A 27,787-nucleotide genomic window follows, 5' to 3' on the forward strand; every position below is an offset into this window, starting at 1 on the left:
TTATCTCTTAAGGTGAGTACTGTTTTCAAAATGAGATAGGGTTGTAACTGTCGGTTCCTCTCCTATCCTAACCATCACCTCTGGTCCAGTGTCATTAGTAGCCCCTTGAGCATTATTTTGATCATACAGCTCCATATTATCTTCTCGAATCACTTTGTCAGCTATGTTGTCCTGTACATCCATCACAAGAGCATCTTGTATTGCCCCTATATCACCCTTCGCAATTGCCTGATCCAGCTGTAATTCATTTGACACTCCTAGTTCATCCCCCAACACACTTGGTATTGTAACTTCCACATCTGTATTTACTTCATCACCACATCTATCAGATTGTGTATCATCTGCCCTGCCTTTATCTTCTACCACAAATCTCCCTTTCTGTGCCACATTAGCCATATTTCCCGCCTCCTTGTTCAGTAACAGAGCACCTGTTTCAGCCGCAGCCTGAGAACGGTCCATGTCTTCATCCTCAACAACCTGCTTATCCATTCTAATGTCACAATTTTCAGCCAAACTTTGATTCACAGTGCCTGAAGAATTTGCATATAAGATAGATGTCGAAGGGATCAGTCTATTCCTCTTCAATAGATTCAATTTTTCCCTATGTTTCATGGTGCATTCACCTCATCTCTGTTTTGTTCCCTTAAAGTATCCTAAACAGCTTCCTTTTTCCTCCACAATTTACCTCTGGGCATTTATTTCTTTAAATCCTGATTTTTATTGTCCTCTTTAGCTTTCAATTTTCTGTAGTTAATTATCGAGTGTCCTTGCACTTTACAATGACCAGAGTAGGTGGGGAGCTTCTCATAAATGACCCTCTGACATCTGCTAGATTCATGAAATGGAGAGCCTAGCCAAAAGGATTTCAATGGCGGTTTAGAGATATCCATCTCTACACAAATCCGAGCACGATCCGTGCAAGATGCACAGGCTGTAAAATTATCCCTCTTTAGGAATCTGCCAAAGGCTCCTCCAATAATACGAAGAATTGATTCGTGATAATAGTGAGACGGCAACCTTGGAAGAAATAGCCAAACTGGAACCAAGGTCGACTCTTGATCCTCATCAAAATCTTGAGACCAGATAGACAGACGGTAGGGTTTGCAAACCCACGATAAGCCGCGATCACTCCAAAACCCCTGTTTGCCACAGTCAAACCTTAAAAAAAATTAATTTTAAAAATTATATATATAATTTCAAAACTCTTCCCTTCCTTCATAATTAGACATGAAAATTCACACGCTGACAAATTTATTTCATTGAATTAAAGTAAATGTAATAAGTAGTTGATGTCTTTGAATTATTCTTTTGGGATCATGATCACTATTACTTGTTAATTGTTGCTAATATTTCTAATAAATTAAATTGTAGGAAAACTGGCACTAAAATAAGAGATCCCTTATGATGAAGGAGAAATGAAAGGAAAGGAAAGGGAAAGATTTTGCAAGCTTCAACGCCACTTTCATCATTCAACACTTAACCGACAAGTCTAAAATTTATCTCTTTTATTAATCTATGTTTTGCACTTTATAGTGATACATTGAGGACAATGTAGAATTTAAGTTTGATATAAAAAATTTTAAATTTTTATTTAATTTAATCTGCATGAAATGATTGTGCGTGATTAATTTAGGTTTAGTTATGAGTAAAAAATATTAAATTTTTACAGCTTTATTTTGTATACTTCGGGTGAACTTGAATAATGCGATTCATATCTAATGAGTAAGTTTGTTTAGTGTAATATAATTTAAGCCCTAATTGTTGAGGATCAAAATTAGAATTTTGGTAAAATTTGATAAACATGGTTAAAAATTTGTGAATCCCATAAAATATGTGATTAAAATTTATCATTAACTTTAATCCCTACCAAACAAGGGTTAAGTATGCCAAAAATTTTAATTTGTTAACCGACGAAGCTGAAGATTCAGTTTCACGGAAATGTATCTATACTAACTTAGATTGAAACTAGATTATGATAAAACCTAAGAGCAAGTATTAAATCTATGTAGGAACGATATTCAAATTCAATCGTTCACTTTATTAATTGTCATGATTGGTAAACTTGCAAGATGCGACATTAAGCTAGATAACAATGGACCCCACATCCTACAATTACAACCTTCTTTTAGAGGAGAATCCCACTTGTTAAATTCATGATGGACTTCCATAGGGCTACTCTGGTGAAGATCATTAGGTGCACTTTATACCAAGGGATTATGTCACTTTGCTAAAAAGATTTTGACAAATGCAATGATAGATGTGTTAGTAACAACAAATGATTAAATGAAAAAGCTGATTGGATATTAAACAGTTTAATGATAAAATGTCATATAGCATTATGTCAACCTATTTGACAGTGTAGCACAATTGTATACCAAGGTAGGCAATAGTACCCATTCTTGTATTATGCCACATCAACACACACATATACATATTCTTCAAAAATACGATAACTTCCACCACCTGAAGTTATAGCTTAATTTGCCGTCGTCTGCTTCTAGTTTCTGGCTAAATAAGAGCAGTTTTGAGTACGTAAATGGCTTATTTCCAACAGCATGTCCAAACAAAAAGGACACACCAACACAAACAAAAAGACATTTCAGTCACGGATCCTATAATCATGCAACCCAAGTAAATGAAAAACGAACAATAATTGACACCACGAATGTCCAAATCATGATAACCAAGTAAAAGAAGCACAGATTAAAGTAAACAAGGTAATTATAAAGTATTAGCCTTACATTTTTACATGGATACATTCTGAAACCCTACCAAACATCCATTTATGAGCACCAAAAATTTGCAAGGACATCTTTACTTGAAAATACAGGAAAATTCACTTTCAAAAATGAAACTATGGTATATTGAAGTTCGTTTCACAAATCTAGGATGCTAACTGATGCAGCAAGATTCATACATACTCCAATGGCAATAGTTTAAACTTGAACTGAATCCGAGCTATTAGCCTTAACAGAATTTGCCTTCCGCTCAGCTTGAAGTGACCGGCATAATGATTCAAGTTTTTCTTTCTGATTTCGTGTTTTCTCCAGTTGCTTCTTCAAGCGTTCCCGCTGCTCAAAGAATGAATTTAAATGCATACTTCGTAATTATTAATTCAAGACAACTAGCATGATAAAAACTATAAAGTATTAAAGCTTAGTGATATGTAGGAGTGTTTATCATTTCCCATTCACAGATATCTCCAAAGAGATGCAGAATCCAGAAACTACGTGCAAGGTTGGAGAGCAAGGGAAGGCGGGGGTGATATCTAAACTGCAGTTATTTTGGTATGATTTAGGGTGGGGCAGGGTAGGGGTTAATGCTGGCAATGTGCTAACTCTGTTTTAGGTGCATCTTTTTTGTGCGTCATGAGGAAATTCATCTGGTGTGCCTCAAACGCCACAGTTCAATCACATCTTCATGAATAGCATAAAAAGGAAAGGCAATTAGTCGAGGAAGAATGTCTTGGCTAGCAAAAACTAAGAAGCACCATCAGCTTTACTTCTCTTAAATGCCAAAGATTCTGTCAAGTTTATTACATCTTCAAGGTGTTCCCAACTTTATAATATTTAGAAAATCCCCAAATTCAAACACTTCAAGCTCATGGTTGAGCTGGTGACAGATCTATCAAGCTCCCTCACTATGTTGACTTTACGGTCAAGTATATTATCTATTCTTGGATCCACTCAAAGAAAAAATGAGAATCATTTTAAGAAATGAAAACTGTATATATCCTACCACAGGAAGTTCTTGTTTAATGTAAGTATGAGCAAATCTTACCTCATTAGCAAATTCTATGAGAGTAACGTCTGTTTTGTCACATTTGCTCTTCAAGAAGGTGTTCTCCTTTTTGAGATCTTTCATTGATTTTGACATCTAGTTTTAAAACAAAAAATACACGTAATTGTTTTTTTTTTTTTTCTTTCCAAAAGAAATCTGCATGACTGCGTTGTTTTGAAATGAAAAAATGTAAGTTACTTCAGAACATAAGATGAATTTGAATCTGTACGTACCTTCTCAATTTCTTGCTTAAATGTTTCAAAAACTTCATTGCTTTTCAGCAAAGCTTCCTGGCAAAAGGGTGAAACTACCAGAGTCAGACTAATCACCCACAGGACCCAAACACCATGATTTACTAAAACCACGTGAGACTAACAAAACGATGCCAAGGCATGCACTAACTGTGTCCAATTTATCCTTCATCGTCTAGATATTAATTTTTTGCTTCAATTCACTACAGATTTTATCGTCATAACCACTATGCTTCTTTTGCAGTTCCTACAACAGCTAAGCTAGCAATTAATAATGAATGTGTAAATCCTGCGGCCTGACCTGATTACCTGAAATGCAAATTTTAGTACACAAATTTGTGAGTTGCATTGCAGTTGAATATGTAGAAATTAATTTAACCCATAGAGAACTCCTAGAAAGCAACATAGAAATATTAACTATGAAGAACTATGAGAAAAACTGAACTGCATATCTTATGTTATAATTCATAGCGTTACAAGCTATTTATATGCACAAACTTAAATTGCTCATGTAACGTCCCAAAATTTTATAGTATAGAATTATTTAGTGGTACGGATTTTGGACTTTAGCATATTTTGATAATATTGAAATGTTAAAGTGAAAAAAAAAATATTAATTCTTTTTATTTGTCAAGTAATTAGATTTTGAAAGTGCAAGATAAGTATATTATATTGATATTTTTAACTCTTTTTGTAGTTCGTAATTAATTAGGAGTATTGACCTAAGAAAAAGTTGTTTTGGATAAGATCAAATCAAGTTAAATTCCATTAAAAGAATTTAAGGTTAAATGAAGTTGAAAGGAATTTAGAATATGATTTAAAACAAAACTTTCCTCCTTTTGGCCCATGCCACGTGAGTTGTTGATATGAAAGTATTACTTGAATACAATTCAAATTCTATTATTTGAAATCAATTCTTATCCAAATTCCATGTATTACACAATTTTTTAAATTTAGTTGCATACAAACTCAATTAAGAATTTCAACTATAAATACAGCAATAATTCTCATTATTTCACCACAGAAAATAAAGATAGCCATGATAAAGAGAGGAAACGAAAAAGTATAGAAAAATAATAGAAGAATTTTTACATGCAAGATTTTATTCTTTTCAATCTTTCAAAATCAAGGTAAAATATTTTTATATAAGTGGTTAGTTTCTGTACACTTTTATATTCAATTAAATATGCATGAATTACCAGTGGACCTTTGGGTTCTTTAAAAAGAGGTATCTGAAAGGAATTTAAGATAACATTATCGATTATACTCAATAAGACTCGATGCCCCTTGATATGAGAGATTCTCTCATTATGTAAAACCAAAATCCAACTAAATATGGAACTATCAATTACAATATTCATTAATGATAACCAACTAAATATATAGATCGATGCTTTATATTCTTTCCTTATATTCCACTGACATTCCCTCAAATTGATGCTAGTGCAATCATGAATTAGCGACAGTGACAATACTTGTACCCACAAAGAAGAAATCCAAATCAAAGCAACCATCTACGAAAATTGGTGACGACAAGAGACCAAGAATAACAAATAGTGTAGAAATAACCAAGAACTACTCCAAAGCCACACCAAAAACGCTCCAAAGACACTCCAGAGAGTTCACTTCCCAAGAAGAATTTCCAAAAGAAATCCATGCGGTGTGCCGATACACATAGTGAGCTCTATCCGTCGAGAGAACTCAGTTGAACATATAATTTATGTGCCGACAAAACCTCTAATGCCAATACACCAGCTAAAATTCCAACAACCTATCGTTGAACAAGATGCTGCAGTTGGAAGAAATCCCACAAAATAGCGTACACCAAAAAACCAAGATGATCCTCATCCGAGAATCCAAAACTCTAGCTCAACACCCAAGCAACCAAAAAACTCAATGGTGTGCATTCTCGTGTCTCTCGCCGTCATTCATCCAAACACTGCTATACTTTCATAAATAACCATCAGTCTTTCCCATAATTCCCTTCGCCCACATATAATCAACTACTATACCCAGCCCACTTATCCTCCACCCAATCCCTGGCTGCAAATTGCGCCCCAACCATAACCTTTAACGTCCACAATCATCTGACATAACCAAGCCCACCATTTGTACTGCCCAATTACATCAACAAGCCAAAACCTATACCTAGCAGTAACTGCCTTTCTCAGAAACTGCCGACCCCCACAAACTACATCAACCAAGATAGAGGATTTATCTATTTTTGGAAATTGTCCAGACTCGAGCAGAGCATACCTCAGGTTTGGAAACAAGTCAGACACCACTGATTATTTTTATTTTTATTTTTATTTTTTTATCAGTTCCAAGTTTTTCCTTCCAAGCTCAACTTCACCAAAAAGTCAGTCTCCCATGTTGCCTACGGTCCTGCTGCTGCTATGGTTTAAAACCAACACCCACAGCCCATTAACCTAGCCCACATATGCAGAATAATGCAAATCCACATACTCTAAAAACTCACTAACACTAATAGACCCAACTCTGTTATACCCACACATTCCTTTACCCAGGCCCAACTCAAAGTAAATCCTACCCATTAACATCTGGCCCAAAGACAACAAGCCCACTAAAAAAATATCAAAACCCAACATCAAGCCCACTACACACGCCCAACCCAACCACGACAATCACCTGGAACATCAACCAACAGGACCAATATCCATTCCCAGTCCATTAACCCTTCATTCCCAGCTAATACTATAACCCAAGCCCAATTAATCTCATCAAAAATTAAACCAACCCAACAAATAAATACCCAGCCCATTAACCCATCAATCCAATAAACCAAACCCCAAAACCTAGCTGGTCGAAAACCACGTCAAAGAACCCAGCTTCAGATCGCCACCTCTATGCTCCAATGCATGCATCTTCAAGTTAGAATCGCCACCACCAAATCATATTAATCTACCGCAACCATACAACATTTGGCCACTATCTACAGCCACCGCCATTACCATCCTCCACTATGCACCAACAACCCAAACATCTAGCCCATACACAAACCTTTCCCCAACAGAACTATCAACACACCAAACCCTCAGCCTGCAACACCCAACAACCGGTGACATCCCCTTCGCCGACCACTCTCCCGCTATCTTCGATCACCCCTTCAATCAAACCGCCTAACCCAATGACAAATTCAACCATGCAACTAACCAATTCAAGAAACAAAGCACCACAATCCCTGTTTTCAGTTCCGAGTCCACCTCTAGCCTCTTATAACTAGTCAAAACCACTTATAATGGCATAATTACCACTATGCCATTAGCCTTACTGCCACACACACCCATGACCGCTTGCATCATTCACAGTACCACCATTGAGATGGGCCGCTTGCATCGAGTTGTTTCTCATAGTCAATATAGGCTAAGAAATCCTGCGTCAGCGGGCTTGGCCGCTTGAGCCTATACTCGAACTTGCGACGCTGCTAGACTATTTTTGTTGGATTTGTGGTTAAAAAAAAAGGCACATGGAGTTTGAATGAGTAAAACAAAAAACAAGAAAATTTGACCGGAAGAACGGCACAAGGCTGCTTGTCGGAGAATGGAAGCTTGCAAGTTCAACCCAAATAAAATTATACTCAATAAAACTTGATGCCGCTCAATATGAGAGGTTCTCTTATTATATAGAACCAAATTCAAACTAAATATGGTAACTATCAATTGCAATAATCATTAATGATAATCTACCAAATATAAAGATTGATACTTTATGTTCTTTCCTTATATTCCATTGACAAACATAAGATGTGTGTGCCACTTAGTCACCGATATACTTCATAAGAGAAGAATGGTATGAGGTGTAGATTTTATTGTTATATAATCGTCTATGAAAACTGCATATATCTTACTAAATATTTTTAAATACTTACTTTTACAATAATTTTATTAGTTAGTTTAGATCGATTCGATTTGCGACAGGATGGTGATGCAAGTTGTTAAGTGGATTGAAGGAAAAATAAACACTAAGTTTTTCTATTTTTCAATTTATTAGTTAGTTTAATTCATTCTAAGACATGTTATTAAGTTAGTTGGGTGATTGTATTTTTTTTTTAAGATACAATTTTCATGTTTTGTTTAAATTTATGAATATTTCAGTTATTTTATCATTCTGCATTTAATACAAAGAAAATTGAGTTTCCGTCAACATTCCAGTGTTTACGAAAATTTTGGGTATTATAGTTTAGTATCAGAGCCCGATTTTACTTTTCTGTAGACTTTTTTATTAGTTTCAAATAAACGAGTTTTAATAGGAATTTGTCAATTAGAAATATATATTTCCTATTTATTGTTTTAGTTTTCATGGTTTGCGTATTCGCAAAATTGAAAGACTGTGTCAAAAAGACTTATAGTGTCTAACAAGAGCTTAGAATTTAAGCGGCCCACTTGTTACCCCCTTCTCATCTAGAAGCTTTTTGGTTGCGCGTTATTCAAATCAACAAGATAAGAAAAATAATATTTTAAACCATACCAAAGTTAAGAAAATTCGATTTTTAGAAACTCGATTTTGAGAAAATCATATTTTTGGAAATTTCAAATAAAAATAGAAATAAAATATTTTCATAAGCATTAGGAGTTTAAGGACAATGTAAAATTTTTAAAGTCTTAAACATGTAATCCTTGGCATATGATGCTCACTATTCAACCACTTCCCAATAGATCTAAAGTATGAAATGAAATGTAATTTTTTTAGCATAATTATGAGTCATCTTGCTTCATGTAATGAAATGTAACAAACATGTTTACCTCGCATAATTTAGTAGCTGAAAACTTTTCATATTTTATACAAATATTGTTCATGTAACATGGAATGAGACAGATTATCACTAAAAGATTAAGCATAATTGGATTTAAATGTGTCAAGACAAAATTAGAGTTTTGCAAATGCATCGAAAAGTAGTACATGTACAAATTTTGAGGATGAAATTCATTATAAGGGAGTGAGTTTGTGACATTCCAAAATTTTATAGTAAAGAATTATTTAGTGGTGAGGATTTTAACTTTGGCATATTTTGAAAATATTGAAATGTTGAAGGACTAAAGTGAAAAAAATATTAATTCTTTTTATCTGGCCAGGTAATTAGATTTCGAAAGAGCAAGATAAGTATATTGATATTGGACTCTTTTTGTAGTTCGTAATAATTAGAAGTATTGACGTAAGAAAAAGTTTTTTTGGATAAGATCACATCAAGTTAAATTCGATTAAAAGAATATAAGGTTAACTGAAGTTGGAAGGAATTTGGAATATTATTTAAAACAAAACTTTTCCTCCTTTTAGCCCATGCCACGTGAGTTGTTGATATGAAAGCATTACTTGAATACAATTCAAATTCTGTTATTTGAAACAAATTCTTATCCAAATTCCTTGTATTACACAATTTTTTTAAATTTAGTTGCATACTCACAATTTTTTAAATTTAGTTGCATACAAACTCAATTGAGAATTTCAACTATAAATACTGCAAAAATTCTCATTATTTCACCACAGAAAATAAAGATAGCCAGGGTAAATAGAGAGACGAGAGGAAAAAGTATAAAAAATAATAGGAAAATTTTTACATTCAAGATTCTATTCTTTTCAATCTTTCAAAATCAAGATAAGATACTTCGTGCGAGTAGTTTGTTTCTGTATAGTTTTATATTCAATTAAATATGCACGAATTACTGGTGGCCTTCGGGTTCTTTAGAAAGAGATAAAATCTTACGGGAAAAGATGACCTAAGATAAATGTGCCGCTTGATCACTGTATACTCCATAAGAGAAGAGTGATATGAAGTGTAAATTTTATTATTATATAATTATATATGAAAACTGCACGTATCTTACTGGATATTTAAATACTTTGTTACAATAATTTTATAGGTTAGATTGAATCGATTCGATTTGTGGCACGATGGCGATGCGGGCTGCCAAGTGGATCGAAGGAAGAATAAACATTAAGTTTTTTTGTCTTTCAATTTATTAGTTAGTTTAATTTATTCTAAGACATGTTATTTAATTAGTATGGAGATTGTGTTTTTTTAAGATACAATTCTCATGTTTTGTTTAAATTTATGGATATTTCGGTCATTTTATTTTAAAGAAATTTATTGTTATCGTTCTGCATTTAATACAAAGAAAATTGAGTTTTGTGTAACACTCCAAGGTTTATGAAATTTTTGGGTGTTGCAGCTCAAGTGCTATTTGGCAAAACTTTAATTTTTTAAGCTGATTAAACATACTTCTTATCCACACATTTTGTAGTACCCACAGCTTCCTACCCACTTATTATTCACACATTCTATAGAACCTACAGTTTATAAGCACTACCAAGCAAGCACTAAATTGCAAGGCTTTTTGGAAAAATAAGTTTAAAGTTTATGATATTCCAAAGCTTTTTTCTCCATATAGAAGATAGATTGACAATCGTCATTCTATCTTATCGGCGCTACTTCCTCTCGTTAAGTCCCCTCTAGGAAAATAAGGATAGGTCTTGAAATTCCAATAACTTCTTCTCACTTGCAGTACTTCAACTATAGGGACTGTGACCACATTTCTTCCAAATGTTCTAGCCAATCTTAGTCATTGAGGAATGAAATGATGTAAAAGATGAGCTGTCAGAAGATCAAGTCTATGAACCTAAACTATAAGAATTTGATGACTTGGATGATAGTAAGGACACCTCATTAGATAGTATTCATACTTTTCCTATGAATCTAGGTATTGTACCCCTTGTTCTCAATAACTCTCAGTCAAGTATTGTATGTTGTGCCCTTATCCAAACCAAATGTGATGAGGATTTGCGTAATCATGCCATTTGCAAGGAAAATCTTAGGAATTGAGATTTGATCATCCCAACTCTTCAAATTGCATTTATCAATTCTATGAATCGATCTCTAGATATGAGTACCTTTGAAGTTATTCATGATTAGAAGCCAAGAAGCCTTTAGACCTTATGTCCATGTCCGTACATGCTAGCGTGTCGATATCAATTGAGGTATTTGTACATCATCTTCATGACTTGCATTTTGAGATTAATAAACAATTTGAAACAAGTAATGCATCATATAAACTTCTAACTGATACGCATAAATTACATATTGAATTTAATACTGGAAATTATGTTATATTGCAAGTTTATAGTGTTGGTCCTTAAAAAATTTTAAAGCACGTTGGTCCAAATGCAAATGCCGCCAATCTATTTTAATTGTTAAGTATATCGTTGTTTACAAAAGCTATTTTAACCCTCTGATGATTCTTTTTTACCACCACATGGGAGCTCCTACACTAAATCTATTCCTGTGTCTATTCCAATACCATTTGTCGCAGCACACAAAGATAAATTGTTATCATTTTAGATGAATAGATTGTGCTGATCAATGATAGAGAGATTCGATGCTTTCTCGTTCGTTGGGTGGATCGACCTGATTCTGATTGCATATAGATTGTCAGAGAAAAGATCCAACAAATCTAGATCTAGCTTGAGTTTCAACATTTCGTCCTTTAGAAAAATCGTCCGCTGTGGTCTTTTATGATTCGTCCACTCGAAGTTGAGTTTTCCTCCCATCCCAAGAGAGTTGATGAGGACATCACCTATTTTGGACTTCTACTTGTGGACTATTTATTTTATGTTTTATTAGTTTAATTGGGTTGTATTAATGGGCTGGCCCAATGCCCTTCTATGCTTTAGGTTTGCTAGTTTTCTTATATATATATAGGTGTATTGTAACTTGAGGAGTCAATTGATGAATGATAAAAAATGATGTTCGATGCACAAATCTTCTTTCCCTCCCCTGATTCTCTTTTTCTTCTCTTCTCGGTTCTTCTCCTCCACTTCTTCTCAGCTGTTCTTCCTTCTTCCTATGGTTGCTGCCTATCCTCTATCTATGCTACATCACTCTCTATGTTAAGACATAATGTAGTAGAACAGAAGGCTGCTTTATTTATTAAGCAATGTGTACATTATCTACAATTTATTTAGCAGTACCATCTGCCGCTTAAGGAGACTGGCATTTTTGAGTCAGATGCATAATTTCCAGGAAGAACCTTGTAATTTGTCGTGATGCTTGAAAAGTTGTCCAGATATTCTTAAACTAGTGCATTTAGGCAACATGTAAAGATAACAGACCAACCTGAAATTGCTGGAATTTTTCACCATCAGCTGTCAACTGCAACCTCAAATTCTTTTCAGTGGCCAACAATTGTGCCACTTGTTCTGCATACAATTTCATTTGGGACTGTTCCTGCTTCAGCTTCTCTTCTTGTTGCTGAAGCTTCAAATCAGCAAGCTGAAGTTCAAGTGTTTTCTGTTTCAACTGCAAAGAAAAACCATATCAGAATTTCAGCTCACACCAAAACAAATAGCTAATAAAAAAATTTCTGGATCTTAGAAATAAGCAGAAATAGTGCTATACTTCAAAGGTGCTTACCTTCTGAGCATGTTGCTGTTCAGAAAGGGAATATTGATCGGCAAATTGTTTTAACTTGGTTTTTAACCTGCGTCAATAAATTTTTACATTATTTATGAACTCAGAAAGGTTCAATGACATAAGTTGACAGAAATGCAATATTTAATGAGTCTTCCTTCATTAGTTTCCCTAACAATTTCTGCATGCACGAACATCGGAAACAGACTGATCTAAAATAACTGAAAGCATATAAGTGCCACGAATATTCATTTTGCAGCTAGTCACAAATAGCATATCAAAAGTTTGGTACAGGCAACTATTGGGACAAAGACTATTAAATTATCAGCTAACTTCTATCATTTCTAAAGGATTAGAAACTATATTAGCCTATGTTCGGCTCATGTTTATAAACTATTTCCAAGCACTCAAGTAACTTTTTGTCCACACATTTTGCATAACCCACAAGCACTACCCACATATCTACAACTCATTTATATCTATTTATAATTTAAACCGCTTATAAACACTTCCCAAAAATGTCCAAGTTATAGCGTTGTGCACTATGATCACCAAACTATTTTTTTTTTCCAAATTAGTCGACGAACTTCGATTTTTTAGTTTATGCACCGTCTATCTCCCTCTACTAATTAATGAAAATGCTCATGTGGTGGTGGCCACAATGGCAATGGGGATAGGGTGGGGTGCTACAGGGGGATTGGGCAAGAAGATTAAGCCCTTAGGCAAATTTATAAATCATTTATAAATTGGTCAAATGTCATTTTCAACCACATATTCCAATGAAGCCACAAGTACTATTCACTTATCCACCCCTCTTTTCTATCTATTTATAAATTCTTCACAGACCGAGGCTAAGATTTATCTTTATCTATAATCATTTTTCATTTATTATGTTTGTTACTTGAAACAACGTACTTTGGAAGAACTAGTTCAGTAAGATGCATATTGTCCAATTGGATGATAAAAAAAAAAATAACAAAAAATACACCAATGGATATTTCGTGTCATGTCTTATATTTTGTCCACAATGATGGCATTTTCATTAATTTAGTAGACACGGGATCTGATGCTTGGACTCTTCGAAATGGTCGGAATACCTGTGTCAAACATGACATGAGATGAGTATAAGTATGGAATGTGTCAGATCCTTCAAATTTCAACAGGACATTTTGCCCTTTTTGCTACAGCTTTTTTTCTTTTCCTTTTATTTTCCGTTTCTACTCTCTATAAACCTAACGCCGCTTCCGAGAGGATGGAGAAAGTTGACGACGCTAGGTTTTCCCTCTTTCCTTTTTTCTTTCCCTTTCTTCTTGTTTCTTTTTTTCCTTTCTTTTCCTTTGTATTGGTGGTTCAGGGTTTTGTTTTGTATAAAATGAAAATGAGTTCCATATAATCTTTGATGCTCAGACTCTTCGAAATGGTGGGAGTACCCGTGTCGAACACGACACGACATGGGTATGGGTATGGGATATGTGTCAGATCCTTCAAGTTTCAATTGGACACTTTGCCCTTTTTGCTTCTTTTTTTTTCTTTTCGTTTCTACTCTCTATAAATCTAACGTTGCTTCTGAAAGGATGGAGAAAGGCAATAGCATTAGGTTTTCTCATTCTTCTTCTTTCTTTTTTCTTTCCATTTTCTTCTTTTTTTCCCTTCCTTCCCTTTCTGTATTGGTGGTTTAGGGTTTTGTTTGTATAAAATGAAAATGAGTTTCATATAGTACTATTTAGTATTCCATTAATTCTAAATTGCAATCAAGTCCCTCATTTTCTATTTTATATAACATTTAATAAATAACTTTTCATAATTGAAAACTAAATCCCAAAATTCTACTTTATTCATCTTGACCACTTCTGAATACTCATTTCCTTCTTTGTGAATAATTATTTTTGGTCTATTCAAAATAACATCTTGAGTTGGTAAAAAAATTGAAACTTGAAAGACGTACTCGCGTACCCGTGTCCGAAATTTGGACACTTTTTGGTCATGTCCCCGTACCCTACATTTAAAAAAATAAAAGATCTGACACTTAGATATGTACCCGTACCCGATACCCATACCCGAGTCCGAGCATCATAGCATATAATGCTACTTAGTGCTCCACTAAATCTAAATTTTGCAATCAAGTTCCTCATTTTTTATTATATTTAACATTTAGTAATTAACTTCCCATAATTGAAAATTAAACCCCTAAATTCTATTTTATTCGTCTTAACCCTTTATTCAATACTCATTTTTGCGAACAATTGTTTCTTATCGATTCAAAATGACATCTTGGTTTAGAAAAAAATTAAAGCTTGAAAGGCGTACCCACAAACCCATATCAGAAATTTGGACTCTTTTTAGCTATGTCCCATATCCCACATTTTAGAAAATAAAAAATCCGACACTTATATATGTGCCAGTACCCGATACTCGAGTCGAAGCATCATAAGACAGGAATACGGAATGCTTAAGCAAAAACAGAAATGAAATTTCAGCAACTAATTTAGAACATGAAAAAAGGGTTTCATGACCAAATTAAAAAATAAAAAATAAATCAAAAATCAACCCATACAATTTTGGTGACTAATAGCGTGTTTAACCTTATTCCTGATTCTTCCCTCCATGAGAACTGAGAATTACATTATTGTCTAACTTTTCATATTTCTAACTCTGCCTTCCATGAGAAAACATTTATGCAAGTATCCTGCCAGTCAAAATTGAAATATGCAACAATATGGCTTTCCTTAGGGTGGAGCAGAAGTTGAATGCTTATATTTGACCACAGCAGAGAACAAAATAACATATAGAGATAGACCATATCTCAAAATTATAACACACGTTTGACTGAAATAAACCAAATGTGGTATCACATGGACGGCAGATGACACAGTGATTTTTAGGGGGAAAAACCTAAGCAAAATAAGAGGAAAATTAGGCAATGGATTAAATCCTGTGCTCAAAGCAATAAACCAAAAATGTCCAATATGAAATACGTTGTATCCCTATTTTATGAAAATGATCTTCGGCTTGATTTATTACATAGCTATTCAGTCTAAATGATGGAAATCTAAATGATGGAAAGGGACTTATAAATCATGTTGGTATACCAAGTACACTTTTAAATAACATACATGAAGATTCAAGTGTTAATGCTTAAAGCAAACTATATACCAAGGATGGAGTCTAACTTAGGCATTTCCTTTAATTAACAAGAAATTTCACTTTAAGCTATTTGATGTCATGAACAATTCCTTTTTCCCCCCTTCAGCCAACTGGTTCGGTAAGCACAGATTATCATCTTCCCGTACCCCAGTTTGATATCACTCAGGCACATGAAAATTGCACTTACAAATGTAACCATTACTTATAAGGTCTTAAATACATCTAAAAGAAATGCGGAGGATTTCATAGGCTTACATGTCATTCTCTTTCAGCTGGGTTAGACAATCATCTTTTTGCTGCTCCAGCTTACTGCTTACTTCCTACAATATAGTAAGATAAAAAGTATATGAAAATAAAAAAGACCGGTCTTACAGAAAATAAATAACAGATGCATTATTCAAGCACAAATCCTTCCAAGAAAGTGCTAAGGATTTGGCTTATGCCACAAGGTTTCCCAGTTCAATTTCTTTCACCCTTGCAGCCAATTCTATAACACACATTATAAGGCCAAGTTTGAACATGTAATATATGCCCTTAAAAATAGCATTTAAGCCTTGCTAATTTGTTGTGGCATCAAAAAACTATTACTTATACCGTAAAAAGTTCATGTTAAAGTTTGAGATTGGATCACAATGTACAATGGGCTGGGAAACAATTGTTAAGTTTTAACGAAATTTTACATCTTTTATGCACCACAAGGAACCAAGTTCAAGTGACTAACCGTAATAAGGAAGTGGAAGCAGCTAATAGTACTTAAGAAGAACTAAGATAACCTGACTAATCATAGTGGCCTGGAAAGAGAGGAGATGCCTTAAAACTAGGAAACAAAAAATCAAACAAACGGATGTAACTACATTGAGAAGGAGAGAGGTAGATAAGAGAGAAAGAAAGCAAGTACAGAAGGCGAAACAACCAAGTTCAACAATGTGAATATCAGAAGGTAGCAAATCTATAATATATTAAATATCACATCAAGTGAAAATCTTTTTTGGACAATTTTAACCATACTGCAATTCAATTATTTCAATAATACTTACTTTTCATTTTTCAATATGTAATAAATAATACAAAATATTTGTCTTGTATGAATTTCGTGCTATTGATTCACATTTAATTAACATTTATATTAATCTAGACTTGATGAATTTGATGAATCTTGATCTACATGAATCTAAAATTTCATCGATGAATTTATTTTTATTCGTGTATCTAAGAATTTTAATAGGTCTTTAAATTCATTTATTAGGAATTAATTTTTACATACCACAAATATAGTATAAAAAGGTTACTCATTTGTAGCATATCATCATCATAAAAAATTTGAATCATAGAAGTTGAGTTTAAGAATACAATTTTCTTCTCTTAAACTTCTATCCTAAATTTTATTTTCTTTAGTTCGTTTGAGATTCATCAAATCCTCTCAACAAATTGGTGTCAACTTGTACTTTTACAACAATAGGTAATATTGCGGTTGCTGTTCTACATGTCATCATTCATGCAGATAAAATAATTTAGAACTTTCTCATTCTCATTTTTTCCTCCCATCTCAGAACTACTGTCAATGTCTCCTTATTTGCACTCTACAAGTAATCTGCTTCTGCATTTAATCATAAACAAGTCAAATTTCTCCAGCTCCTGGGGTCTAACTTCTTTAAGCAATACAATACAGTTGACAACTAAAACATTTGTACCATGGTAAAATGAGTACACGCATACTCGTCAAATTGAAGATTAAGATGATGATGCTGATTGTGATAGTGATGATTATGAGGATGATGACAAACAATGATAAATAGATCGGAATGCAGATTCGAGATTAAACAGGGCCCCTGTTTGAGCCCCATTTTGTTGTGAAAATGAGTTTTGTAATAGTGATTTTTTGGAGAAAGAGTAGTTAAAAAGTACGGAAAATTTTGGGTTTACATGCAAAATTATTTTATTTGGAGCATGTGTGATTGAAATGAGTTGAGGAAAAATGAGGATTTAGAAATGGGGCTCAAACAGGGGCAGAATTGATGGGAATTTATTAGCTGAAATGAAGTAGAATAAAACCATATACTTAAAAGAACCGCAACCTTGATGGCATCCTGAAACTTGTTTGATAGATCTAATCTCAAATCTTGGCCCTCATTTGACACTCGCTTGCATTCATCCTGCAAAATAATGAGAAGTTCCCATTGGTTACAACATCAATAAAACAACCAATCAACAGTTAAACACAAACAGAAACAGAAATTTACAGCTGCATACTAGATTTAATAACTGGAGTAAGAATGGGAACAGCCATGTGATGACTCTTTTAAATCATGAGATATACAATACACTGCATGTAATTGCAAATTTAATTAAATGCTACCAAAGGTTCTTAGCACTAAAACTTACAATATCATAACAAGCAATGGTGAAATTAAAAGTCAAAATTACCATTACTAGATTAAAATTTTAATAATCACTTCCCATATCTACAAACATGTAGAATACAACCACTGTTCTTAAGGTACATTTATCGTTACTTACTGCTAGTTTCAAGAATCTGCAAACAATTGAACCTAAATCTGAGGAATTTGAAGATGGAACCCAAAGAAATCAGTTCTAACGAGAATATGGAACATATATGATATGAAGAAAACGTTAAGAATTTGGATTGTCCTCTGCCGGTTCTTTTCGCTACAAAAAAATAATCCAGCATAGTAATATGAACATCCTCACCATAACCAAGGAATACACAGGCAAATCAATGTGAAAGTATCAATAGACACCATTAGGATGGTTGATGGTGTATCTATTCAAGAAATACAGAAGTACAGGACAGTTATGGATACCTTCAGGTCTATACATAGCAGGACCAACAAAGGCATGGAACAGAAAGAACTAAAAAAATGTGGTTACCTTCGAATATAGCACTAAAGGCTCATTCAAGACTGGGACCAGGGATTGAAAAAATGAAGATTATAAGATTTACCTTCCAATAATATGCAGCAGTAAATACATGCATTGAGATGTTACCAATTTGATCCTACATGTTTTGCTCTACACCTGAGAATATAAATTAATCTGAATGCCTCATTATTTCCTCCATAGAATGGAAGTCAGTTAATGATCAAGTGCACTACTCCCTTTAGAAGCCATAGAAACAAAAATTAAACTTTGTGGCCACCTCCAACAGAATCTATCTAAGGTACAAATACCCGTGAAATTGAGGAGTATAATTAAAACAGCTCAACGTTAAGTCTAGTATTTCCAATTTCTGTCGTTGCACAGGAGGTGAAGAAAGAGCAATTAAATCAAGATACAAGGGGGGAAATGTCAAATACTTGGGACTTTAAAGGCTCTCCCTGAAGTAATCAATCACATCTTCTGGAATCTCTATATCTTCATTTTACAAATACAGCCCCATAATACACTAATTTAGTAAAATGCTCTTAATTTATTCTCAAATGCTTGTCAATGACAATAGAAAATTCCAATCTGAATATCTAGACAAAAACATAAACTGAAGCAGATATGGTGCATAAACCAAGAGAATACCATCAACATTTTGTTTTGACGCTGTAGCTCCCTGCACAATGACTCAAGTTTATCTCTAACAGCAATGGCTGCAGAAGAGAGTATATAAATTAGCTAATAAAAAGAGGTTGCTGTCTGAGAATACGAAGCTAATTTATCAAAAATTTATAGATAAATATGCCAGATCAACCAATTGTTATTAAGTTTAATTTTATTTTTTTTAGGATCTGTAGACTGTCATAACAATAAATTGCATAGGATTTTGCTATTTGTACATAAAAATGATACATAAACAATTACCGAAAATGATATGGAGGGCAAAGATTAAATGAAGAAGTAAACTGTATTTTAAACTGACAAATGCTAAAATGTCATGTAAACATTATGTAATCCCTATGTAAACATTGATTGACATGTAGCAAGGTCCTATTACATATTACAAGCATATATGCAAATAAGCAGTTTGATGGAACTAAAAAATGTTGATAAAACAAAACATTAAAATTAAACAAATAAAGATGCGCAGTGTAAGTTTTAAATGATAATTGGATACCAGAAACTCCAAAAAGGTCAAGAAACATTTTAAAATAAAAAAAATTTAAAAAAAATAATAATAATAAGTTAAGCCAATCAAACAAATGCAAAGCACATGGAGAAAATGACAATCAGCTACCAGAATCTCTTTCAGCAAGAACTTGTTGGTACTTCAGAGTGAATTCCAAAAATTCCTTCTCCGATTTGAAGGTACGCTTTACAGCCTTACGCTTCACTACAGAGGCCTCCTGCCATATGACATAGTAGACATACAATATTAAAACCTGCATAAACAGACACGGAAAAAAAAAAGAAGAAGAAGAAGAAGAAGAAAATTTAAAGCGATCATTTCAAATTGAAAATTTTGTATTGGATTTACAGTTGGACTTAGATTTCTTCAATCATTAAGTTCCAGTGATACCAAAAGTGGCACACAGTTGGATTTAGATCCCTTCAATTCATTAAGTTTGGACGATCCCAAAAGAGCAGATTCTCATTATTGATAATGTATCTTCGTTTTGTGCTTCCAGAATTGAAAAATAATAGTCATGAGAGTTTCAGATGCCCACAATCATTACAGACATTTGTACAAGAAAAAATGCCATACAAACGTGTCGACCAGGCTACGGAAAAGAAAATGCATGAAAAGCAACAGATGTACAACAGAAACAAACATCTACATCCAAATGAAGACAGAAGATGAAACCAAAGATGACATCGAAGAGCACAACAAGAAGGATAGACGTCCAAATGAATTAAGTGTTTGACTTGAGCAATTCACTTCCAGCTGGTTGAGTTTACATTCAAAACATGAAGATGGGAGATCAAATTCAAATTAAGAAATTAATTAACAATATCCAAAAGAGTCATAGATCTGCAGAAGAATGCAAGCATCCTGAAGAACTTTAATGCCAAAATCACCAATGCTGTTCACATGAAAACAGGCTACTTATTATACTAAAACCAAAACAAAAAGGAGCAAAAGCAGTAGCCGAAAAGCTTTTTCAGCTTCTTAAAAATGTCGTGAACACAGGAATTATTCACAGGTATGGCATTAGCTGAGTTGATTTTCTATTATTCCCTCCCAAAAAAAAAAAAAAAACTTATCGTGCCTTGCTGTTGTCCATCTGCTGCTCCAAAACAAAAACAACCTATCCATAAACACTAGAAACAGACCCAAAATTCAAGTAACCATACCTAGCTCATTCAGTCGACAAATAACCCATCTCACTACCACTTCATATATATCAACTAGGGCTGGGTAAATCTCCTGAACCGAACCCAAACCGAACCGAACCTAACGGTTCTTGTCAAATTAAATACCCGAACGTGTATCTGAATTCAGAACCGACGGGTACGGTTCGGTTCTTGGTTCTAGACCAAGAACCGAAGAACCGAAAAAGAACCGAATTTTTCTAATTTTTTTTTTATATTGAGTAAATCAAATTATTTTAATTTTAATTTTTTCTAAACAAATTAACAATTTCTAAATCCAAATTTTTGGCCCAATAATTTGTTTCATTTCTAATTTTTTTTATCTTTGGCCCAATTATCCATTTTATTGTTTCATTTCTTAGTCCAACAAGATACAATCCACTAAATAACCATAAACACCTACACTAAAGTATATAACGTTGTCTCGACTCTTGCACTCACTCTCGTAACCTCGCTAACATTCCAAAAGCTATACAATCATCGGCCGACGCTATGACCTCCACTGACCAAAACTTTGACCATAGCGATCATTTGAACAAGGTAGTCTACTAGTCTCTGACATTCCAAAACCATTAAATGTATCATTAGTTGTATTTATATAATGTTGTTATAAATGTTAAAAATTTTAATTATAGTACAGAACCGAATGGAACGGAACCGAACCCGAACGGTTCTATAATTATATTTGGACCCGACGGTTCCATTTACTAAATACCCGAAAATTTTGGTTCGGTTCGGTTCTCTTTAGAATCAAATCGAACCGATCCGCGCCCACCCCTAATATCAACAGACCAATCCACACATACATATAACCCACTTAACAACCCATAGCCCATCCTATTATAAACAACCGACAACCCATCAGTAACACACACATTACTCCATTATTATGCACCCAGCCCAACAACAAACCAAATCTCTAAACAGAATTCCCCAAACCTACATCCCATAATACAATAACCCTATGGCCCACAACCCCAAATATGACATACTTCAGATATTCACAACATTTTAGCTATTCATAACTTTGAAAAGGGGATCATGTTTCTTCCGAAGCTCAGGGTTCAACGGTCAATGTAATGAAATAGAGTGGAGACAAATAATCACATGACGATGAAAAATTCTTTACTGAACTCTGTGAAATGCATTATGAAGACAACTGACAGAAAAGAAGTCTAAGAGAGTAAAGGATGAATCCTTTCAAGTCAAAGCAACAGTAGGTGAAGTCAAAGAAACCAGAAGAACAAAGTGCTAACAGAGAATTTTCAAAAACAACAAGTTTCAGATATTCACAACCATTTTAGCTATCTGTAACTAGAAAAGAAGATCATGTTTTTTCTGAAGCTCATAGTTCAACAGTCAAATCAATAAAACTAGAATATTGAAAATTTACACATCCTATACCACAAGAATCTTAAACATAGTTGACTTGTGCTAAATTATGGAAAACCATTTCGATGAAACTAGGCTAGCGGGACTTCCCCAAAGGTTGATTGAGGACACATTGATAGAACCAAATTTTAAGTAAATGACACTCAATTGCCTTAGGATTCTTGTTCTCATATGGTCATTTCATCTTTCAAGTCTTCTTTTCTCATTTTTAGTTTTGTACCCATTCCACAAGCTTGAATTTTCTTTTCAAATATCAGGTAACATTTTTGATGTCTTAACCTTAAGAATAAGACACTGCTTCGAAGTTTCAAAAGTCAAAACACATACAGACATAAGAAACAAACTTTCACAAGTCTGAAACTAAATTTCAGACATCGGAAATGTGTTCCATTTAGAACAGGTTTTCCAGTAACTTGAAATCTTCCAGAAGAAACTTCATGTTATGACCTTCCATTTCATCTAATTCTATCCCAGTGAGTAACACCATCTAAACTTCTGAATGATTAAAAATATTCTTTCAACCTGATAGTTGACATTTCCACGTTGTGTTAAGCTTACATGATCCTTTGTTTCAACCTCTGAGAGAGAAATTTATTTTGTTCTTTCCATTCAATAATCATATTTTGCAGAAATTTAGCTCTTTTCCTTCTCACTAATAGTGGGTATGTTTCTATGAATACAGTCCACTCCTATGCTAACTGAAGGCATTGAAACCTTATGCATCCAATATCTTCCATAAAGCTTTCATCAAACTAACCCGATACTAAAATCTTTTAATTAAGAAGGAAACAAAGGGTTGATTCAGGACTTTCATACATCCATAAGCACTATTGAGGTTTCAGTGTCAGAAATAGATGTTCTGGAGCTTATCTGTTTGCTTTCACATTTTATCTCTAGCTAGTGCTGTCACATCTTAAACATCAATCTGTTTGCTTTCATTCTATCGATCATATCAAAGTCTGAATTGTTGGTAAGCAGGGCATATTGTTGTGTAATTTTACATAGTTTTCTGTTATGATGCACCGACACGGACACGTATGTCCGACATGATACGTGTCAGACACGTCGACTCGTGATTTTTCAAAAAAGTACCGACACGACACGTCGTTGACACGTCCATTAAATTTTTAAAATTCTTCATTTATATAGTTTAAATTTAGTTTTATACTTATTATTGATTCTTTTTTGTTGAAATCTTTTAAATATGAGTACTTATTTGTTATTTATTAAAAACTTTGAGTTAAAAATATATAATAATTATAGTAAGAAAGAAAAATGATTATTGTAGAGTGTCCGAAAAGTGTCGGTATCGACACATATCCGACTATACCGACACTCTTCCAACACGTGTCGGACACGGACACGCTACCCTAGTTAGAGTGTCCGTGCTACATAGGTTTTCTGCATATCAGATTAATTGGAGGCATCTAGCGGGGAGCTGGGACAAACAAGCTGGTTATATTCTGATCTAAGAAGTTGTACACAAAACTTCGTGGCATTGGACAAAACTTACATGAACATAGGAGGTTGTTGCATTGCAGGTTGGATTGATCTTACAACGGGAAGAGAAAAAGACTAATGTTGTTTGACTGATAGTCGAAAAAAAGATCAGGCTTGATGTCATTGTAAACGGATCGACCTTCCAGAAGAAAACAGAGGTTGCTGCTGCTGATATTACTAGAGCAGTATTTGGAAATTCCCTAAGGGTGAAAGGAATGTAGGGCTATTGAACAAAACAAAATATAATCAAGTTGGAACATGTCCATTTTCCGTCACTTCTAAACCATTGTGCTTTTGACTTTCAAATTCATATTTTTTTTAAGTCACGTGACATAAATCTAGGTTAACATCACTTGCAGCATCATTAAGAGCTACAATGTCACACTTATTAACATACTTGACTAGTCGCATTGATGAACACTCGCTTCCTACAAAAACTTTAAAAACATTATGATGTAGAAAGCTTGTAAATGAAATTCACAATAAGCAATTCAGGTTATCTTTACATTCTCATTGCTTTTGATCTCAGTCATTAAACACTTTCAATCATTCTTTGAACAACTGAACGAAAGGATTTAGGGAAAACGGCCAAAAGCTTTTTTTCAATTGGAAATTTGAAATCAAATGAACCTGTTCAAATACAAGACAAATTCAATGTCATGTGCAGTTCTTGTATCATATTCTGAATCTGCTTTATTAATTTAAGCACATTTTTTGCCAAAATACATGAGTCATCTATTCACCTCCTCTACATTACCCTTCTCAAACTCTAATAATCAAAGCACAATTTATGAATATCCCACAGAATGAAAAATATACGGCACATAAAATACCAAAAGAGAATTACAGCAAAAAGAGGCAGAATTACAGCAAAAAGAGGCATATATAAAGTCAATAAATACGTATCAGACAGTGGTACTACTGACTAATTTTTGTATTTCAGTACTTACTACAATAGGAGCCTCCTTTGGATGTGAGTCTATGCCTTTTACAACAGCTGCTAAATAGAAAAGAAACATACTTAAAAATGTCAGAAAAATGAATAGTAAAATCATATGTGCATCAACAAGCTAAACTTCATTCCCTATAAACATGGGGTCAGTTAGCATGGATCTTTTAAAGGGCTATGTATACAGGAAAAATCTAATAAACCATATATTTTGCAACCATTTCATATCATGCTAATATTGATCTACTCCTCACTCTTTCAACATACTCTAATTGGATTGACTGCTTTTATGAACATAAGTTTCTCTCTTTCCACTCAATACATGCCCTAAAAGTATAAAGTATTCTTCCAGTACTTCCTCCTCAATCAGTGTAATTGTTGGCATACTACAGAAAGTCTATATCGGAAAATTAGACTATAGAGAGGCTATGAGAGTAACTTAACAATCACATACAAAAGGGAAGTGCTTGACAAAGTGTATACTTGCAGCTAAAACATATAATTTGAATCATCCTTTGCATCAATGCATCTGAATATTGTTGTAAACTAAACAAACACGTCAATAAGACTAGTGATAGAATGATACAGCTCAAAATAAAAACAGAGGCAAGTTACCTTATAACACCCAAATTTTCTGCCAGATGTCCTTAGCAAGAAAGTGATTGTACCCACTTACTTTAAACTTTTAAAGAATATATTACGCTTCTAATAATTGCATAAAGTATGTGGAAAATGAGATGAGATGACCTGATGGTCATTCAGTTATGGTTTCATACTCTTTTCGAGTATAACTTTCAATCCCCTGTATCAACAGGGTAAAGCCAATGTGCAGTTTGGAAAAGTCAAGTAATTCCAGTTTGCATGGGATAGGCTGCTGTGTATTTAAGAGCTTTTTAGGGTAAATATCAGCTTAATATACAAGTGGCAAACAATTTTAGTTGTCAACAAAAAGTGTCCGACATTACACGTTGCAAAAAGAGAGAGATGCACACACTAGAAATGCCAGTGGTCAATGTAGGTAGTAAAGTCATAGGAATGATTGATCAAAAAGTTTCTTTTGGTTTCCGACTTCCATTTATAATAGGCCATCTATTCTTTCTTTCTATAATCTCCTATTACCTATAGCTTTGATTGCAGCCTTGGAATCAGAACAAAAGATATATCAAGACTTAAAAAGCAGCCCAAAGTAATCTATCATCATCAGGAAAATCGATAATAATTGTTTCCATCCACAAAATACCTGCTTTATCGTGTTATTAGCCCTCTACATTCTACCAAATCATAAAGCACAAGTCAAACAATTTGATCAAAAACTTATTAGAGAAACCACATAACTGCATTGAATGAAAATCAAGCAGATACAAATGAAAATGAAACAATTACATTTCTCTTCAATGTGTCGCTCCCCAGAAGATGCCCCAGCATCCGCTGATCCTGCCATAGTTACTGCTTGATCATTTTGATTGCCCATAATTTCCAATGATTTATCCTGAGATGTACTCGTACCATCATTTACTACTACTTCAGCCAGTGAATCGGATTTCACTAATTTTTCCTCTTTAGAAGTCACTTCCTGCTCAGGTCCAGGAGCCCCGGGAGCCAATGGTTTTGCCGAGGAACTGTCCACAAATCCATCTGGCAACGAATCCGCTTCTGGGAGCTGATTCTTTTGCTGGTTTGCATTCAAGTTTGAGTTTTCCATTTTACCTACATACATGTCCAGCATAAAAAACCCTCCTCCGTAAAAATAAAAAAAAATAATAATAAAAAATAAAAGGGTATAACTCACATTTCCAGGAATTTAAAGAAAGGGAAAACAAAGACCCAAGAAATTAATTGCAATCAATTATTATCTAAACAATTTAAAGGCTAGTACGTGTAGGGGAAAAAGTCATAAACACGTTATGGTTCTGTTGTATAAAATTTGGTTAATTCACCACGTACATACAAAAGGAGACAACACGATGCATAGACACACGGAGACGATGCAAAGATTTGAATTTTGCCGTACCTGAAATATTTGGTAAAATGGATTTGAATCAAGATTCAAGAGTAAAATTGGCAGCTGAAAAAGTCTGAGAACCACCTCCAGGTTACAAGTAGAAATTTTTTTTAACGATACACTACTTATAAATCAATATTCTAAAAAACCCAAACAATGGCTTACCCCTTTAGAAAATTTGAATCAGGAACATAATTCTTAACGTAACTCGACATGGTATTTCGTGTTTAAGGCTTGTTTGAACCACAAAACTTTTAAAAAAATACATTCTTTAATAATAATTTAACATCATTACAATCACATATTTTTCAATAAAATAATATCATACGTAAATTTAAAACTTTTTCTTATTTTTAACCACATATTTTCTATTAATTTCACATGAATAGTACATTTTTTCCTAAAATGTGGTTCAAACATGGGCAGACTAATAATCAACTTTTTTATCAAATCATCTGCTCCCTTTTTGAATTAGGTAACTGCATTGACAAACTTCAAAAAAAATTGGGTTTATGTATGATATTATTTTATTAAAAAATGTATGAAATTCAATAATGAAAAAAAGTACATTAAATTAAAATGAAGTCCAAACATGAGCTAAGAATATTTTTATTCATTATAGACAAGCTCTTATTTTACATTTTTCCAGAGCTGGCCCTAGGAATTTAGATGCCCTAAGCGTTTAATTATTATGGGGCCCCTTGACACAAAATTTATTTTAGAAGTCTAACAATATGTAAATATTTAAATAATTAACACTTTTATATTAGTAGATAGAATGGAAAAAGAAATGTTTCTTACACTTAAAAAACTAAAAATATTTCAAAAAATATGGAACGTAATTAGAGCACGTTTATCCAAATTAAATTTGAAGAAAAAGAAGACATAAAATGATAAGAAAATGAACTAAATAATTTATAAGATATACTTTCACTTTCATAAAAAGATCTTCGTGTAAATTAAAGCTTAAATCTCTGGTCTATACATTTTTTACCTTTAGACTCAGTGCTAAATAACTCAATAATTTTTTTTGCAGCTTCATTACTTTTACTTAATATGGTGTCATAAGTGCTTAAAGATCAGGATTATAT

The 27,787-nt window shown here is 33.6% G+C and overlaps 1 protein-coding gene across 4 annotated transcripts; it reads right to left on the reverse strand.

The window, feature by feature from the left end:
• Positions 1-2,677: 2,677 nt before the first annotated feature.
• LOC111407559 (beta-taxilin) lies at positions 2,678-26,885 on the reverse strand. Of its 4 annotated transcripts, none has more exons than XM_023037126.1 (13): positions 26,862-26,885; positions 26,706-26,769; positions 26,078-26,401; positions 24,696-24,745; positions 19,778-19,886; positions 19,126-19,193; positions 17,673-17,750; positions 15,853-15,917; positions 12,457-12,523; positions 12,160-12,342; positions 4,014-4,070; positions 3,781-3,876; positions 2,678-3,071 (listed from the first exon to the last, which is right to left on the reverse strand). In XM_023037126.1, exons 3-13 carry the CDS (start codon positions 26,394-26,396, stop codon positions 2,937-2,939), a joined length of 1,227 nt encoding a protein of 408 aa, XP_022892894.1. In that variant the 5' UTR covers positions 26,397-26,401; positions 26,706-26,769; positions 26,862-26,885; the 3' UTR covers positions 2,678-2,936. The 4 variants fall into 4 exon arrangements, with proteins under 4 accessions (XP_022892894.1, XP_022892897.1, XP_022892896.1 ...); XM_023037129.1 differs by lacking the exon at positions 26,862-26,885 and having other exon boundaries at positions 24,696-24,742; positions 26,078-26,128; positions 26,201-26,401; positions 26,706-26,849; XM_023037128.1 differs by lacking the exon at positions 26,862-26,885 and having other exon boundaries at positions 26,078-26,128; positions 26,201-26,401; positions 26,706-26,849.
• Between the last annotated feature and the right edge of the window lie 902 nt (positions 26,886-27,787).

This window comes from Olea europaea, chromosome 13 (genome assembly GCF_002742605.1).
Source record: "Olea europaea var. sylvestris chromosome 13, O_europaea_v1, whole genome shotgun sequence".
Taxonomy (NCBI): Eukaryota; Viridiplantae; Streptophyta; class Magnoliopsida; order Lamiales; family Oleaceae; genus Olea; species Olea europaea.